Raw genomic sequence first — 19,359 nt, 5'->3', positions numbered from 1 at the left:
GATCAGAATACCGATATATTCAAGCGCGTTTTGCATTTCTCTGTGTCCTGCAAACAATTTTATTTGAATACATAAATTATTATAATGCACAATTTTTTCTTTTAAATTTCAGAGTTCTCAAGATGAATCTCTCCGAGTTGAGCATGATATGCACCGCGCAGGCGCGCGTAGACACAACCGCCATGCGGGCAGTACTGACGACGCTCGGGGCACTGGTAAAGGCCTGGGAGAAACAGAGAGAGAGCATAGAGAGACAGAAAAAGGATGAGGAGGCGTTATATGTGACAAAGTCAGTTACTTTTTTTAACTTAACAGAATACACTACACTAGTAAGGTCAATGGGTCTAAACACATTAGGCTGAATTACGCCGGCGTAAATTCGAGCTGAGATACGGGCTGAGACGAGTTCTGGAAAGATCCATTCTAGATCGCGTAAGCAAGTGTATAGTGTTTCTAGAAAATACGAACATGTAATCGTACACCTAACGCCATCTAGTATCGAGTAGGGGATTTATGTTGTCTGTGTTCCTTCGATAAATTTCGCTGGTTTGACGCTAGATGGCACTATATCATGTCGCAAGTCCGTAGCAATACGTATGTAACTGCATGCTGTAATTAATGTATTGAAATATTATGTATTTAACTGTCACTTTTTAATTTCAGATCAAAATGCGAAGATGAGGATGACGATGAAATAGCATACGAAGAGATTATGGAGATGTTCCCATCGTATTCCGAAGACGATTTCTCAGATTTCAAACCTCCATCCTTAGAACAGAAGGTTGTTAAGAAACCAACAGAGAAACTAAAATACTTGCTATCTCCTGATGACGTCACTTTAATATACAAATGGCACTCAAACTTAGTGAAGAACCTGACAAACGCGGAATGGTTAGCCAGCCCGAAAAAATTGGTCGGCAATGATGTGAAATCTCCTATATTGCTGAGGTATCCTACGTTTAGTCGGATTATACAGGAGGCGTGGGACGCGATGGATGCAGACTTTGAGGGTGTCGCGTCGCCAAGTTTGTTGGTGCTTATAGCGCATATCAAGGCTAATATAGATGGAGGTAAGTTTCCTATTTACTAAAGTATACACAAATATAATAGATTTAAATATTTTAGTATTAGGATATAAGATAAGGAATACAGAGTATTTATTACGTTTTCGGACTTTGTAGGATGACACTCTTGAAAACTAGCTAAAATTAACTGCATATACTTAAGCGCCAAAGCATTTTTTGAAGCAAGTTGTTATTACAGAAAAAGTTAATTATGTTAAGGGCCTGTTTCACCACTTTCTGATAAAGTGCCTAATAGGCTATTCACAACTTTTTTGACAGATTCTCCATACTTGATCTGTCAAGTTAATTGGTGGATAGCCTTATCAGGAAGTGGTGAAACAGGCCCTAAGAATCGTATTCTATATTCAATCTGCAAGTCTCAAAACGGAATTTTAGTGTACCAGAATCGATATTTTATATTTTTCTAATATTGTCGCTGTCATGCCATCAAATTTTGATTTGAACGTGAAAATGAAATCCAAAATGTAACGTTAATCGCAAGTGATTCGACAGGGGACGAAAAACAATACTCGGCCCTATCTTAACTCATGCACATACCCTTATAAATTGTGATTATCTTGGATATTATTCCTAAAATCATTTTTTTAAATTCATGATCTTTGCTTATTTCAGAATCGTCTCAAACCAAATGTGATTTCTACCGCTCTGCCTGGGTCTCAGAGACTAGAGAATGTCTGCCGCTGCTACAGAAAGTCAAAGACAACACCAATGAGTTGTTGGACCAATGGCCTGACTTCCCCACTTTGAAAGATGTAAGTTTTATTAAATTTTTGACAATGAAAATAACATCAGACAAACTCTAGGCCCCTTACACACTGCGACTTTTAACAGCGATGCAGTCGCGCGTTTTTGAAACGCGCGACTGCATTGCGACACCAGCAATTTTTGCATCGATGCTGTCGCGCGTTAGCATCGATACACACGCGCGATACCAGCAACGAACAGATTTTTGCATCGATCGCGATTGCATCGATACTGCATCGCTACAGTTCAATGGCCAGCTTCTGAATCGCGACAGCATCGCTACTGTATCGATGCTTAGAGTAGCGCAAGTGTGTAAAGGTGGACCATTTGCGACTGCATCGAAGCTGCATCGCGACTGCTTCGCTGTTAAAAGTCGCAGTGTGTCCTTGGGCCTTAGATAGCATAAAATATGTAGTATATTATGTCGCGCGCCCGTAAAATTCGTTTCTGTTTCGCGCGAGTCTCATTTCAAGAACACGGCCAAGTCTGTCCTTTGTCATTCTCCGGGACTCATGTCTCCATAACAAGATTTCATCAAAACCACGGGTCAGCGGTTTGGGTGTGAAGAAGTAACAGACAGACAGACACTTTCGTATCTATAATATTAGTATGAATTAATATAGATTCGTACTTAGTTCCAGTTATGCAATTTAAACATTGTTCACGTAATATTTTCAGATTATCGTAATAGTCGACAGGATCCTAAGCTTCCCGATCACAAGTCCAATATCGAGATTCCTCACTGGTCTAGAGTTACTTCGGGACAAAATCGAGGAGTGGAATAAGAATGCACACAAGGAAAACAACATGATAGACATTTCTCTGGAGGTGGGCCAACAGATTGTGAACTGGAGGAAACTGGAGATGACGCATTGGAAGGAGTGTCTTAATAGCTTGTATCAGAGGTAATAAATATATTTGAGGAATTTCGGAAACCGTAAATTAGATTAATCGTTAATCGTTAAGAGCAAATGCGAGAGCAGTTACCCGATTTTGATAAATAATTCAGTGTTATTTAATGATAATTGATAAAGTTCGAAACCACATTCCAAAGCAACGTCAAACTATAGCATGATGACGAACTGATTGATATAGTTTCAGCTAATCAGAAGCGTTTGACGTTGGTTTGACATAAGAACATATGTTGGTTTGACATAATTTTGGTCGACCTACTTGTCCGCCATTTTTTTAAATCGCGTTCACGAATAATTCTTTCAAAAATGGATAGCTAACATCAATACAAACAAAAAATAATCTTGGACAAAACCGCGTAAAGCGTCACATTTAGAAGATATGAGCTGCCAAAGTTTTACTGTTGAAAATAAATAATTTAAGATATTGCAACTCTAAGGTTTCCAAGTGGCTTCAAAGTGCGATCTAGCTCAAAGAAGTGTACCGAAGATTTATAAAAAAATATCGGAAAAGCACTGAATCGTCAATACTGAGACTTTGCAGTAGCAGTTTCTCATTAGGTAGTTGATAAAATATTGTTTGAGCTAGATTGCACTTCTCATCACGCGACGGCGTGCAATCCATATAAAAATATTCATACCCCTTTGAAATGTGCTGTCTTTTGCAGCTTTACTTTTAAAACATCACGTCGCTACACGTTGAGTTATTTAAGCTTTGGTTAACCTACTATACCTACTTATGTTTATACGTCTGCATTTAATAAAAGTCCAAGGCGTATTCGTATGTTCTGATAATTTTTACTAAATAGCTTGCTTCATTACTAAAAACCTTTAATAATTTATAACAGAAAACAAGCTGAAGCACACAAGTACTGGTTCTACTTATACGGCGTGATCTCATCATATCTGGACGACAAGCCGACGGGCGAGGCGATATCTTCGTCTCGGGTTATAACCGTACTCAAAGATTTCATGGAGATGTCCAATTTGGCTGAGTATGAAGTGAGATTGGACATAGTGTATGTGTACCATTGTCATTTGCTGCATATGGAGAGTAGTGTTAAAAGAGGTAAGGTATATCTTCTATCTTTGTCTAGTTTAATAGTAATCAAGTGTTAATAAGTCTTGATACGTTTTCCAAAGCATTATCTGTATGTTAAGTAAACATGTAGAATACGGATTTAACTTTAATGCGTACATTGAAATTTTAAATTTTGCAGAGAGAAAAATAATATAAATGTTGATAGGCGTAATAATAACATAATATACAAAGACAGTTTTATTATAACATTGAAACCCTTTTTCTTTTCAGACGAATTAATATCGATACTGTGGAACACATACAACTACTACGCTCAGTTTTTGCCACAAGTGACCACTTATATCAAAGAGAAACGGGCACCCATAGAGAAGAAACTTCGAGACTTCGTCAAAATATGCACCTGGGACCGCGATCTGAGCTACTGGAGTGTCAAGAGTACTGTCGACAAGGTTCATAAAGCGCTGCATAAACATACTAAAGAGTTTGAGGTATGTTTTGTGAAAATTTATTATCTGCGAGCCTCTTTTTGTTTTGTCCTTTTCCGTTCAGTAATTTTAATCACGACAGTTGTTGCGTGACATTAGTTTTACAAAATACAAGCTTTTGCCCGCGGCTTCGCTCGCGTTAAGAAGTATATACAAACTTTCATTCCCTATTTTAACCCCTTGGAGGTAGGATTGATCAAAATCCTTTCTTAGCGGATGCCTACGTCATATCATCTACCTGCATACCAAATTTCAGCCCGATCGGTCCAGTGGTTTGGGCTGTACGTTGATAGATCACCATGTCAGTCAGTCACCTTTGACTTTTTTATATATAGATATGAGCATGGCACAAAATTAATCCAGTGTCATGTCATTTTCTTGATGACTAGATGACGCCCGCAATTTCGTTTTGCTAAAATTCGTTTGTTGCACGGGAACCGTACATTTTCGGAATAAAGAGTATCCTATGTCCTTTCCCAGGACTCAAAGTAACTCCATACCCATGCAAATCGGTTCAGCGGCTTAGGCGTCAAGAGGTAACAGACAGACAGACGCACTTTCGTATTTACAATATACAGGATACAAGATATGGGTATTAAACATAACTAATTTCGTGTCACTAGTTTCGTAATGTAAATTCGGCTTATTTTTATTTTTTTATTTTTTTAGAAAGTTCTAAAGGAGAGCGTGCGGGCGCAACTAGTTGCGCCGGGCGGAGGGGCGGGGCTGTGGGACAGACCGCGACGAGGAGCGGCTGCGGGCGGCGCCTACCTCATAGACCCGCTATTGCACCTACCGCAAGCGAGGACGCTCAAGGTATATAGATTAAGGTCCAACTAAAAACCAAAATGAAGACTTCTTAGTAACTTCAACTAAAAACAAAATGAAGACTCGCAGTGACCAAGGCTAGCTATTTTTCTCAAAGAGTCTTAGGGTCAATTGAGACCGCAACGCGATGCGTAGACACATTTATAAATTTGTACTAAATTGACAGACTTCAATTGCGCGAGACGTCTTGCAAATCTGCCAAATCCATTCAAATTTAGAAATGCATCTACGCGTCGCGTTTCGGTCTGAATTGACCCTTAGCCTGCATGATAAAGGCGTTTTGCGATGCTGCTACGTAATGAGGACATCCTTGTACGATTTCATACAAAGAATTTTATTTATTTCTCTGTGATGTGTCACATCACTCCGCTACAATGTAGTTACGACCTACGCTTATTGCGGTCTCACCTAAAAATATCCTTTATTTATTGTTATGACAAAGAAAATGCTTTATTACTTTTTAGAAAGAAACATCTCAACACTAATTTTTAACGAACACAATAATAACGTATTTTAGCTAATAAACCTAATACAGTCAAAGGGACCGAACATGTGGCGATTTCACTCTAAGCATATCTTAGAAATACGCTACTTAACTTTCTAAAATATGTTCGCCGCCCTTTTCATCGTTGTGTCCACAACATTTCTGAGCTGAAACTCTATTACGTTGCAGCGAAGCGAATTTAGCGATTAACATGTGTTATGTTCGGGCCACACTAACGAGAAACGCCGTTAATTATCGCGTTAATTCTAAAACATGTTATAGCATTATCGCCTTTACATGCCACTAATTAAAGGCTATAATGCTATAACATGTTTTAGAATTAACGCGATAATTAACGGCGTTTGACGTTAGTGTGGCCAGGCCATTACGTTGTTTCTTGTCATTGTCCATCCGGTAACTTACCTTTAGCTTTTTTTTTCTTTTCAGAAATACCTAGACGTATCCGATCAGCCGCTACCGATGTTATCAGACAGCAGTCTACTCTCAAAGATACCGAGTCTGTTGAACAAAGCTAAGGCGCTCTGTAAGGACACTATAACAAACACCGCCTATCCCTCGCTAGTGCAGGCTTTGGATGATTTCGTCACCTTGGTCATTGAGACTTCTGCACATCTGGGATCCTTGGAGGTAATTGTTAAGTTTGCAGGGAAATTTCCTTGGAAATGTCAAAATAGCTTTGATATAAATATTTTACGTCATTGGTTGATAGGGCATTTGCACTAGTAATTCTTGGGAATAAAATTTTATTTTCTGTAATGCGTATTGACATTTTTTTTAAACGTTTAATTGTATGATATAGATACTCGTAAATGATTTTCTGATTGATGGTTGTTACTCATTCTATATAATATGGCGTTATAACCAACTATTTGTTATTTAGTTCTTAAACCTTAGATATCCAGTGAACATACATTTTAAAATTCACATTCATTGAATGAGTAGAACCATGGAAATGTATAATTCGTCTATGGTAGAACGCAAAACTTTACATAGATTACCCAAGTTCTATCAAGTGGAAACAACATAGAATGTGAGCTATATCTAAGACACACATTTTTAGCTATTGCATAGCTTTTATCGCGGGTTTTGAACGCGGCGGCCGAATCAAGAAATTGTGTAACGAAATAAACCTAACACTCCCCGCTCCAACCAGAACGGCGCGGTGTGGCGTTGCCAAACTTCGGCAAATGTGTGTGTGCGACTGGACGTATGCGAATTATAGTTGCATAAGTTGAAAAAAAAAGTATTTATGATCACACTGATATACTAAATTCTAAAATAATGTTTTCAGGTCGACTCCACAGCACCCAAAGAGAAGCAACTGTCACAAGCGAAGAGTTTCGTCCAACAAAAGAGGAAGGCGCTGGCAGATCTATTCAAATACTTAGCTAGAGTGGGTCTCAACTATCGGACTGGTCTAGTCATGTTGTCGGCTGACGAAGAATTGTATGACTTTACTATACCGCCCGTTGATTTAGAAGCGGCTATGAGCTTCTTGAAGAGCAGGTAATTTGATTTTTGTAAGCTAGAAAAAGATTGATCGATAATTTTAATATTTTCTTTCAAGTCTCGTGGTGTAGTTTTAGCCAAGAGCCCTTCTCTTAATTAATAATTTAGGTATATTATGTTTGTTCAAGTACTCAAACTACTAATTCGATTTTCACAAAACTAAGGCCGGTATAAATAGTCAGTACTTAAGATGCGACCGGTCTCAAAACGCGGTTCGGCTCTGTGATTGGTCCAAATTTTGACAGCCAACCAATCACAGAGCCTGAACCGTGTCTTAAGACCGAGATGCATCTTGAGTACTGACTATTTATACCGGCCTAAGGGCCAGTTCATTTTTACCTAGTGATGGCCAAGGTAACATAGTCTTTATTACCAACGTACTAAGGTTTTAACTGTTGATTGTATCAACAGGCGATGTGACGCCTCCATGTCACAACTATGGTCGGGCTGCGAGCAATACTTCAACATCAACATAGCGCGGCATCGACACCTCAGTGAGGCGCTAATTTCACCACACAAGGACTTGGGCGTGCAGAATATTGAGAGGGTTAAAGGTTTCGCCGCGCAGCTAATGGTAAGTACTGCTTAAATTGAGTGTTTGCCTATAATCACATGAGCAAATAGTCCTCTTAAGATAAATACAGGTATTACAGAAATAATGAATCCTATATTTGCTCAAGACACAGAAGAGATACAAAGTGACAAAAACAAAAGAAATAACAACATAGAAGGAAACAAAAAATACATGCAAATGAAGCTAATACATATAATAATTATGTAAAATCGTGGTTTCAATAATTCGCTTCTACAAGCATGTCACGTCAGTGTGACATTTTATTTATTTTATTATATATTTGATTTTCTATTTCAGAAACTGACAAATACACAAAAGAAGTCAATATCCAAGTACTCTAGATATATGTATGATTTGCGATATGTTGTTACAAATATTACTAATGCGCTAGACCTAGATGGTGATGAGATAAACATATGTGCAGTTAAACAAAAGTTACATCTACTAGCTGATTGCTACGCTAACACTAGTGTACTACTTGACCAATTCGTTGCTGTATTAAAAGCACTACCTGAGAAGACACTTAATAGCTGTGAACCACAATTTGATACTGTGTTTTCTAATTCACCAATCGCAAACTGTTTCAAAAACTCAGAAGAATGGCAGGAATTGTACAGCCAAGTTAAAGCTATCATAAATATAGTGGATAAACAAAAAACGATCGTTAATAAAGTAATAAATTCAGTACCGAAACAAATTGGAAGAAACGTAGAAACGCCAATCGCTTCACAGAATTATATTGACGTTACTAACGATGCTACAGCTAAATTGAAAGATGTTATTGATAAGAGTGAAAGCATTCTCATTGCGTTTGATTTTAAACTTAGAACTAATATTTGTGGCGATTACAAACCACAGCACCCAGTATTAAGAAGTATTAATGGATTAGTTGATTATCTTCACGGTACAGTTAAAGAAATAGAAAAGCTAGACGCGCCTATGGATACAAAAATGGATGAGGACCAACAAACAACTATAGTAAATCAAACGGAAGATCTAGTCGCTTCCATGTTACTTATCATACAATCTTTATACAAAAATCATTTACCGATTGAAAAAAGCAATGAAAATATAGACGTTCTTAATGCCATAGATGAAATTATAGACGAAGGAAATAAAGAATCAGAGTCTAAAGATATTTTAGAAGAGAAACATCTAAAGGAGCTACTACAAGAAAAATTAACGAATGATTCAAGAATGTTGCAATTGGATTCATTGATAACTAAAATGCGTACTTTGCTAGTAAATTATGTTGAATACGTCGCTTCTTCAAACTGTATAGAGGATGTGAAAACTGCTGTTATGAGACTAGTACCAATTATGGAGCAGATGGTGTTGTTTGTGCAATACTTTATATCTCAGAAGGTGGCAGTCCATAGGGTGTCCTGCAAAATGCTGTCTGTTCTATTGAAGATCTTCTCCGATTTGGCTGCTAATGGGTATGTTTGCTACTTATTATTTTTATAAATTAAATAGTGCGATAAACAAAGAACAAGTTATCTTAATTATATATTTTTTTAATAAACACTGGTAAGGGTAGCCAAATAAAGGGAAGGAGAAATATTTAGAGCTATAGCATTGTAAACTAAACTATACGTATAGTCATAATGTCGAAAATATTAATGACTCAAGGACTTTTTCCATTACCATTCAATAAAACAGCACTGTTATTCCACATTTTTTACACTGCTATGTTTTCAGTTTCTGTCGTCCATCGGATCTAGACATGGAGGAAGGTGAAGGAGAAGGTGGTCCTGGCAAGCTGGCTGGCGGCATGGGTCTGGGCGACGGAGAGGGACAGAAAGACGTGTCCGAAAGAATAGAAAACCAGGTTAGTCGTCAAAGTAGACTCGAATAATTTGTAAGACATTAAGCATTGTTAACGAATGAAAGATTATAAATAACTAAATATCCATGTTAAGTCTTTGTTATCTATCTTTGTTTTATACGTTGTAGTTAATCCTGTTTTATGCTTCTGTAAAGCACGTTTAATTTTTCTAAGCAGCCAGTCACTAGTCGTAAGCAGCACTTTGTCTTTGTCCGAATCGCACTACTCAACTTTACTAAAGAGTGAATTGATGAAAACATTGTTTTATCTCCAAAGGACCAACTAGATGACGCTCAAAAACCGGGCGAAGAGAAGAATCAAGAAGACAAAGATTGTAAAGAAGAAGAGAAGGGAGTTAACATGACTGACGACTTTGACTCACATTTACAAGACGTCGAAGGCAAAGGTAAATTAAATTATTATAATTTTATAAGTCTCCAATGATCACTCCGACTCCGACTTAAATAAATATTTTCTTTTTTAATTTATTATAGATGATAAAGATTCAGACGAAGAAAATGACGAAGACGATGCTGATAAGCAAATGGGTGAAACAGAAAACGCTGCTGAGAAGTAAGTATTTGTGGAAGCATAAAAATCCTGAAAAGCTAGCGTTAAATGCAGCAGTGTTTTTTAATGTAGAGTCTAGTAGTAAGCAACTTTTAATGTCATATTTAATGATTTACAGACTGGACCAGCAAATATGGGGTTCCGAAGATGAAGAGGACCCTGAAGAGCATAATAAAAAAGATAAGGAAGAACGAGGTACGGGCGAGAGCACTGGAGAAAAAGAGATGGGTGCTAAAGAACAAGAGAAAGGGACAGACGATGGATCGGATGGTAAAGATAAAAAGAAACAGAAAGATATCAATGAAATGGAGGAACCCGAAATTGATGATGATCAGGTTAGTCATTTTACAGGGAAACTAAAAATACATAAAGAAAGTTAGAAGTATATAGTATAGTTATTGTCACTACTACAGTTTACTGATATTGAATAGTTAATATACTCATCAATACACTTTCAGATTGATCCATACCACGGCAATCAACAACAATATCCGGAGCCAGAAGATTTTGATTTACCCGAAGATATGAATGCGGATGGTGAAGAAGGGGAAGATGATAAGGTACTTAAGTTGTATGAAATTGCTAAGGAAAATGTCGTCGAAATATGTATGACCAAAAATTAGTCTTTTAGTAGTTGAAACATGAAAAAAATCTTCGTTCGTGTAAAAAAGTTTAGACACTTAGAAAAGTTTATACACATTTTCGGATGCTTCGTACGACACTAATATTAATAATTGCATTAATTAGGACGGTGAAACAGAAACGGAAAATCCATTTGACATTGACGTCATGAAAGACAAAATACCTGAAGAACAAGACGATAAAAATGAAGAAGACAAAGAAAAAGACAACAAAAACGGTCTAGAAGTTTCCAGCGATGAGGAAGATGGCGACGATAATACAGAACAACAGGTAAGATCACTTACCATTATAATTATTGATGTTAATTTAAACGATCACCCCCTTACTCCACACAAATCAAATACAAATCCAAACTTTTAGACGTTATAGTTATATATTGTTTGACTATAACGTGTATAGACTGTAGATGTTTTATAAGTAAGAAAGTAAGACTATAAATGTTGTTTAAGATGTGTGTAATGCGCATATTAAAATTTAAAAAACCTTATCTAAATGCAAATATATTGCCTTTAGGATAACGAAAATCAAGAAGCAGAAGACGGTCCAGAAAAAGAATCTAAAGACGAAGCGGAAAATGAAGATGAAGAAGGTGACAACGAAGATAATCAAGGAGATTTAAATAAAGACGAAACTCCGGACGAACAACCAGAACCGGAGTCCAAAGAAGATAACTTACCAAAGAACAACGATGATATCAACGAAGAAGATAAAGTAGAAGAGAAAGGAGAAGATCCGAATCCTCAAGCAAATCCGTCCAATGATGATCCAACTGCTGAAGATAAAGCTGAAAACGCAGAAATGGAGAGAGGGACCAATGATAATGTTCAAACGAACGCGGAACAAGCTAAGGACGATGATGCGGCGCCATTTGTAAGTTATTATTCTATTTTAAAAGACTTTTGTTGTACATATACACGCACACAATAATATAACTGAAACTATGGCATAAAATGTGGCCTTTTCGACACTTATAAAATAATATAAAGATTTGATGTTTGCGATGCGTAGCATTAATAAAATTACTACACTACTTGTCTTATATTATTCGGATTATAATAAAGATTTATATCAGTAATTCCAATTTCGAATAACCAAACAAAATTATATTTAACTATCTGTGCCCTGCGGTGTTACCCGCGGTTGATTAGGGAAAATGAATAGTGATATTTTCCCACACTAAAAAGTAGCCTATGTGTTAATCCAGGGCATAACTATATAACTAACTAATCTAGGGCTTAGACGAGAAGAAGTAACAAGATTTAAACTCGCAAACTTTCACCTTCATAATATTAGTGTCATTGACCAATAAATTACTAAATATTTTATTATTAAAACTTAAACAGGAGCAAACACAAGAGCAAGTTGGCGAAGACCAACAATCTACTGGTCGCGCGGAGTTGGACAAAAGCGACAAAGGTCACCGCGGCGACAAGCAGGCGACTCGTGCCGAAGCACAGAACAGTCAGAGACGCTTCGAGAACAAACCCGGCAAGACTGACCAGGAGAGGACGCTTGGTGAGTTTATGAGTTTAAAAGAAAGTTATGTGATTAGGTTTGATTACGTTAAACTATAATATGACTACATAAATTATCCCTATGTTCCATTTGCAATAATAAATACACATTTGGCAAAAGACAGTGTGCCGAGTGTGAGTTTTTTGTTTCACATTCGATCGTGAGCTCGTTTGGCGTTTACTAAGATTTTGTGAGCATCGCTAGGTGGCGCTGTACAAATCCCATTCAAAATCTTAGTAAACGCCAAACGCGTTCACAATCGAATGTGACACAAAAACTCACACTCGGTCCTCAGAAGTCTGATATTATGACTGTCATGTTAGTATTGTCTTGGAAAAAAAGACAGCGTTTGGACAACAGCTGTCCTGATATGTCCAGCCTGCCTAGCATACGCCAAAATCTCGACATTATCTCGACAAAACTCTATAAAAATGTGTTATTTCGATGATAGATCTACGCGAGAAAAAATGTATGTCATGCTAGGGTCAATAGAGATAAAGAGACAAACCATCAAACTTCGAGAAAATATGTAGGGTGAGATATCTCGTTGACGTATGCTAGGCAGGCTGGTATATTACTCATACCATCATCACGAATCATCTGTCACCTTTATGCTCGATTTACACGGGTGACTAACGGGTCGATTTTAGTCGCGCGGCAAGTCATCAGTCGAATCGCCTGCAGTCCAAGGCGAATCGCCACCCCATTTAAACATTCTACAAAAATCGCCTATTGCGCCCGAGATCTCCGCTATGTATTTGCAGCAAGCGATCGCTTGCGACTGAGCGTTTGCACGGTCGATTTTAGTCACCAGCCGCATGCGGCCATTGGCCGCACGACTTTGAGGCTTGCGGCTTTAGCCGCATGCGGCGTTGTCGAATTGCCATTTAGACGCTTAGTGTTAGTGCGGCTTTAGTCACCCGTGTAAATCCACGATTATTCATCTAAAATCTAAATCATTAGTTTTACTTCAGTGCTACGTTAAAACCAAAATCAGCGTTCCTATTGGCTTTGTCGTGGTTGAGTAAAAACTACTTGTGTAGTCTGCCAAAGTCACTCTCCTCTTAAAGAAACTATAAATAATTGTCTTTTCTCAGGTGACATAAACGAGAAGAAACACAAGAAAGCACATACCATGGAGCAACAGGACGACGGTGTAGATGATACAGGCGCCGACGGGGAGAAGGACGCAGACGCCTACCAACATACTAAAGAGGGGAAGAAAGATGATATACAGGTAACCCGTAACCCCCATATATATATATATATATATATATTGGAATCTCGGAATCGGCTCCAACGATTTTCATGAAATTTAGTATATAGAGGGTTTCGGGGGCGATAAATCGATCTAGCTAGGAATCATTTTCAGAAAATGTCTTTTTATTCGTTTTATCGATAATCGATAAACTGAAAAATATGACTCTTCCTGACCTTATCTATTGGCGAATAATAATACTATTTTGTTGGCAACTAATTGTTTTAACGACCAGTAGATGGCGTTATTAAGTAACACGAAGTCAATGAGTGTTTGCTATACCGAGCAAAGCTCGGTTATCCAGGTACTTACTATGAATTGCAAGCAGACTTGCATTTTGCGGTTTTAAAAGAGTGAATCATAACATGATTCATAATATGATTCTTCAAAGCGACCATTTTAGCCCCGCTCTTCTCGCGCGATAACCGAATTTTTGAGCAACTAAATTGCGGGCACGGCGTAGCATTCATATTGGTTATGCAGCCGAGCGAAGGTCATTTTTTTCTTTGTTGTTTATGTGATGATTTCAGTACGCTAGACAAAGATCTTGTAATTTCGAACAAAATTCTAGTTTAATACAAGGGTTATAAAACTAGAGATCCCTCTGGTTGATATTTGCACATAATTGTAATTCATATAACTGAATTTCATACGGCTTATTTCGCTACTGAAACAGAAAATTAAAAAAATATTACATGACACTGAATTTGGAAGAAGTTTTTAATACTTATACTTTATCTTATTACATTTCTAAGGTGGTGGACGCTGCTACAAAAGAACAAGCAGACCAGCAACCAACCCTGCAGCATGAAGATGAAGAAGGAGAGGAGATGAAAGAAGATGATGATGTAGCTATGGACGTTGATGAAGATATTGAGGTAAATATTTACTATTAAAATATGCAATAGTTAACCATAGAAAAACTTTAAAGTAAAAGAAATTTTGCAGATTTAAAAGCACCGTTACTTAGAACAACTCCGTACTATAAACAGAATATTTTGTGCCCTATGTCAAATGTAGTGTGCTTTTTGGTTACGTGCGAAAGAAAAACAAACATTATTTTAGGTGTTTTTTTTTTTTTTTTTTTTTATTAAATAAGGGGGCAAACGAGCAAACGGGTCACCTGATGGTAAGCAACTACCGTCGCCCATGGACACTCGCAACATCAGAAGAGCTGCAGGTGCGTTGCCGGCCTTTTAAGAGGGTATACGCTCTTTTCTTGAAGGTTTGCAGGTCGTATCGGTCCGGAAATACTGCTGGTGACAGCCCATTCCAGAGTTTTACAGTGCGCGGCAGAAAGTTACGCGAAAAACGCACTGTGGAAGACTGCCACTCATCAAGGTGATGAGGATGGTATGTTTTTCGCGTGGGACGATAGCGAAAAGTTGCAGGTGGTATGATTCCGAACAATTCCTCAGAGCACTCCCCGTGATACAACCGATAGAGGATGCAGAGTGAAGCAACATCTCGGCGTAATTCCAGGGGGTCCAAGCTGTTTGAAACACTATGGCAGTCAACAATTCGAGCAGCCCTTCGTTGGATACGATCCAGAGGGAGCAGTTGGTATTTTGGCGCCCCTGCCCAGAGATGAGAACAATATTCCATATGAGGCCGAACCTGCGCCTTGTAGAGTTGTAGGCGTTGGTCCGGACTGAAGTACTGTCTCGCTCTGTTAAGAACGCCAAGCTTCTTTGAGGCTAATTTGGCCTTACCCTCAAGATGATATCGGAACTGGACTTCGCTCGATATGTTGACGCCAAGTATCTCAATGCTAGGGGAGATGGTTAAAGATGTGCCCTCGAAACGAGGATAAACGACCATTGGTGACTTTTTAGTGGTGAACGCGCAGACTTGTGTCTTGGCGGGGTTGAATTGGACTAAGTTACGTCTACCCCATTCAGAGACCTTCTCCAATGAATTCTCCACCTTAGACACAAGTTCGTTTCGACTCTCAGTGACATTTTGCCGAGAAATATTAGGGGAGCCGGTATATACAGCATCACCTGTACTATCATCCGCATAGCAATGAATGCCTTTGGTTTGTAACATGTCATTGATATGCAGTATGAATAGAGTAGGCGATAGCACACAGCCCTGAGGGACACCAGCATTAACAGACTGAGTTTCCGAGCATTCGCCGTCAACTACGACCTTTATGCTTCTGTCTGCTAAGAAACTAGTGACCCACTTACATAATTTCTCGGGTAGCCCGTATGATGGAAGCTTTGATAGCAGCGCTTTATGCCAAACCCGATCGAAGGCCTTCGCAATGTCCAAACTAACAGCCAATGCCTCTCCCTTCGACTCAATTGCCTGAGCCCAACGATGAGTCAGGTATGCCAAGAGATCACCAGCCGAGCGACCCTTACGGAACCCGTATTGTTTGTCGCTTAGCAATCCCTGGCCGTCCAAGTATCGAAGAAGCTGGCTATTGATAATGGATTCCATTATCTTCGAGAAGAGAGAGGTTATAGCGATTGGTCTGTAGTTGGAAGGATTTGAGCGATCACCTTTTTTGGGGATCGGGTGCACCAAGGCTGTCTTCCAGGAAGCCGGGACGATGCCAGTGGAATAGGAGAGCCGAAAAAGACGCGTCAAGACCGGAGCCAACTCTGGAGCACACTTTTTCAACACAATAGGCGGGATTCCGTCAGGCCCACTCGACTTTTGGATATCAAGGGAACAGAGGGCTTTTCGCACTGAGCGCTGATGAAACCGTATATCCGACATGATGCTCGTGCATCGCGGTATGGTCGGCGGTTTCTGCCCCCCGTCACCCAGGGTCGAGTTTGACGCAAAGAGCTTGCCCAGAAGATCGGCTTTGTCTTTTGCGTCCTGGGCCAACGATCCATTTCCTACGTGTAGGGATGGTAGGGTTGGCTTGCAGAAATTTCCTTCAATAGCTTTGGCCAGAGACCAGAATGCACGGGTTCCCGAGGGGAGGCGCTCAAGTCTCTTGCCAATTCTATTGACGTGCTGTTGCTTTGCCCGAGTAATCTCTTTCTTGAGGGACCTAGAGGCAAGGTTGTACTCCTTTTTATATGTGCTGGTATTTAAATCTCGAGCAGACACTGCGTTGGCCCAGGATTGGTAAGCCTCCTGCTTCCGGCGAGAAGCTTTTTTGGGGGATGAACCAAACCAGGGACGAAATCTGCCGCCAGTTGGCACTACAGAGGTCGGAATGAAAAGTTCCATCCCCTGCATCACCACATCGGCAACAGAGTTGGCAGTGTTGTCGAGATCATCCGGCGAGAAGCACACGTGCCCCCAAGGATAGGATGCAAAAAACGACCGCATCCCATCCCAGTCTACTGACTTGTAGTGCCACACACGACGGTATTTAACAGCGCGCTGTCTTAACACCGTCGTAAGTGGCACAGAACTCCTAACAAGGCAATGATCCGATGAACCAAGTGGTGCGGTTACGGATATTTGGTAGCCGTCAGGATTTGAAGTCAGCAGGAGGTCCAACAAGGAAGGATTCTGACCATCCACATCTGGGATTCGCGTAGGCGTAGTAACCAGTTGTGTCAAGTCGTTCGCAAGGGCAAAGTTGCAGACAGATCTCCCCGCGTGATCAGTTTTACTGGAATTGAGCCAGTCGGCGTGGTGGGCATTAAAGTCGCCAAGTATTATGATCTCTGCGGATGGGATCTGCCGCTGCACAAAATCTGAAGCAGCTTGTAGGTGCTCCAAGAGTCGGTCCGTCTCGGGGTCACCACTATGGGACCTATATAGGCACGCATAGACGCGAGGGTGGTCGTCGCAATCTATGCGGAGCCATAAGTTTGATAGGTCCATGACCTCAAGATTGCTGAGGCGGCGAGAGCTGATATCATCTCTGATATACACACACACTCCAGCTTTGGGTAGAAAGGAGTGCTCGAGGTAATACCCTGGGTGGGAAAGGTATGATGTGTCACTCGGAGATGATATCTGCGTCTCGGTTAAAAAGAGCAAAGCCGGCCTTGCCGTCTCAAGGTGGTAATGGACGGCATTAAGGTTGGAGTGTAATCCCCTGATATTACTAAAGTCCATGTTTAATATCGAGGGGGGTGCCTTTGTGTGTTTGCTCTTGCCCCGAGCAGATTGGAGCGCAGTTTTGCCCTCCCCAGAATACGAGGGGCAGCCTGGACGTCCACGTTCAGTTCCAGGGGTTCCTGAGCATGGACGTCCAGAGAGGGATTCTCCAACGCAGTTGGTACCCTCCTGGGGTAACAAATTGTTTTTCAACTGCGGCATTTCTAGGGGGGGTAGGGGATTGGGCCTCCGGTAAACTCACTCACTCGGCGAAACACAGCGCAAGCGCTGTTTCACGCCGGTTTTCTGTGAGAACGTGGTATTTATCCGGTCGAGCCGGCCCATTCGTGCCGAAGCATGGCTCTCCCACGTATAAAAGGTGTTATATAAGGTGTTATAATCATTTGTTTTGAATGTAAATTAATTCTGACATAACTCTGCTCTTATTGGCCAATAAAGTTGCGGCTGCGCAGCCATTGGTGCGAAACAGCTGTCAGTGATAAAACATTTGACTAGTTTCTTGCAGTGATTAAAATTGTCTTTTTTATTTTTTAGATCGAAAAATCCGAGGAACTAAAACCAGAGAAGATAAAAGAAGGTAAAGAGCAGGACGAGACGAAGTCAGGCAAGAACAAAGAGGGAGACGACGCGACGGGCGAGACGGGGATAGAGATAGAGGGAGACAAAGTTGTGACTGAGACTGTACCACGAGGGCGGGACACTACTTATCATACTAGGTAAGTGTTATTGTTCGTTTCTTAAGTTTGTTAAGGCTGGTAAGTACCAGATTGCATAATATTTGAGATGGGGAAGGGGGGATGTATTCTTCACTTGTTTCAGTGTGATCTGATGTCTTGGTCAAATCAAATCTTACCAAATACAGTGACAAGTATACTATTACATGTTTTTTTATTTAAATATTTACAAGCGCTTATCGCTGGCGCGATGTTAGTGTCTGCCGCCCGATATAAAGTAAAGAAAGACTTCCGAATAAGCTGAATGATAAACTTAATCATTGCAATGTATGTCACAAATTGCTGAAAGCAATAAAACTTTTATAAATTTCAGGGACATTTAACATTGAAAAATTCTGTGTCCATTATTATTATTAACAGATTTTATTCCTTTTTCATTACAGGTTGGAAGAGAACAAAGAGTACGCTGACGATCTCACCCTAGAGCAGTACATACAATCTCGCCAATCTATGTCATGTGTGAGCGGGACGGGTAGCGCGGAGGCGGCGGGGGCGTGGCGGGGGGCGTGGCGCGGGGCGGCGGGCGCGGCGCGGGCGCTGTGCGAGCGACTGCGCCTGGTGCTGGAGCCGACTGCGAGGTCGAGGATGGCCGGTGAGTGATCACGTGCCAGGCTATGCCGTGTGTGAGCGGGACGGGTAGCGCGGAGGCGGCGGGGGCGTGGCGGGGGGCGTGGCGCGGGGCGGCGGGCTCGGCGCGGGCGCTGTGCGAGCGACTGCGCCTGGTGCTGGAGCCGACTGCGAGGTCGAGGATGGCCGGTGAGTGATCACGTGCCAGGCTATGTCGTGTGTGAGCGGGACGGGTAGCGTGGAGGCGGCGGGGGCGTGGCGCGGGGCGGCGGGCGCGGCACGGGCGCTGTGCGAGCGACTGCGCCTGATGCTGGAGCCGACTGCGAGGTCGAGGATGGCCGGTGAGTTATCATCAAGCATGTACTTTTACGGAATGTGACAACTAAAGTCTTACCTAAATACTAATATTTTATGCAAATGCGAAGGTGTCTTTGTGTTTTAGTCTGTCAGTCTATTACGTTAGAAATTAGAAGCGAATGGAAGGCCTCAGTTATATCCTTTTAATTTTAGTAATCTAATAA

At 40.6% G+C, this 19,359-nt stretch overlaps 1 protein-coding gene across 1 annotated transcript in view; it reads left to right on the top strand.

Moving 5' to 3' along the window:
• The window catches only part of LOC121737415 (midasin), a 37,997-nt gene that overhangs the window by 16,133 nt on the left and 2,505 nt on the right, over positions 1-19,359 (top strand). Inside the window, exons 16-38 of the mRNA XM_042129089.1 lie at positions 113-289; positions 664-1,070; positions 1,698-1,837; positions 2,508-2,734; positions 3,589-3,809; positions 4,053-4,270; positions 4,937-5,083; positions 6,027-6,227; positions 6,892-7,106; positions 7,521-7,683; positions 7,981-9,122; positions 9,385-9,514; positions 9,788-9,917; positions 10,006-10,084; positions 10,200-10,416; positions 10,540-10,641; positions 10,829-10,993; positions 11,237-11,593; positions 12,067-12,238; positions 13,336-13,475; positions 14,252-14,374; positions 18,072-18,253; positions 18,655-18,863. Of these exons, the coding sequence (XP_041985023.1) occupies positions 113-289; positions 664-1,070; positions 1,698-1,837; positions 2,508-2,734; positions 3,589-3,809; positions 4,053-4,270; positions 4,937-5,083; positions 6,027-6,227; positions 6,892-7,106; positions 7,521-7,683; positions 7,981-9,122; positions 9,385-9,514; positions 9,788-9,917; positions 10,006-10,084; positions 10,200-10,416; positions 10,540-10,641; positions 10,829-10,993; positions 11,237-11,593; positions 12,067-12,238; positions 13,336-13,475; positions 14,252-14,374; positions 18,072-18,253; positions 18,655-18,863 (5,264 nt within the window). The remainder of the gene's footprint in view (positions 1-112; positions 290-663; positions 1,071-1,697; positions 1,838-2,507; positions 2,735-3,588; positions 3,810-4,052; positions 4,271-4,936; positions 5,084-6,026; positions 6,228-6,891; positions 7,107-7,520; positions 7,684-7,980; positions 9,123-9,384; positions 9,515-9,787; positions 9,918-10,005; positions 10,085-10,199; positions 10,417-10,539; positions 10,642-10,828; positions 10,994-11,236; positions 11,594-12,066; positions 12,239-13,335; positions 13,476-14,251; positions 14,375-18,071; positions 18,254-18,654; positions 18,864-19,359) is intronic.

This window comes from Aricia agestis, chromosome 20 (assembly GCF_905147365.1).
Source record: "Aricia agestis chromosome 20, ilAriAges1.1, whole genome shotgun sequence".
Taxonomy (NCBI): Eukaryota; Metazoa; Arthropoda; class Insecta; order Lepidoptera; family Lycaenidae; genus Aricia; species Aricia agestis.
The sequence above is the reverse complement of the archived record's forward strand: the minus strand, read 5'-3'. Positions and strand labels throughout refer to the sequence as shown.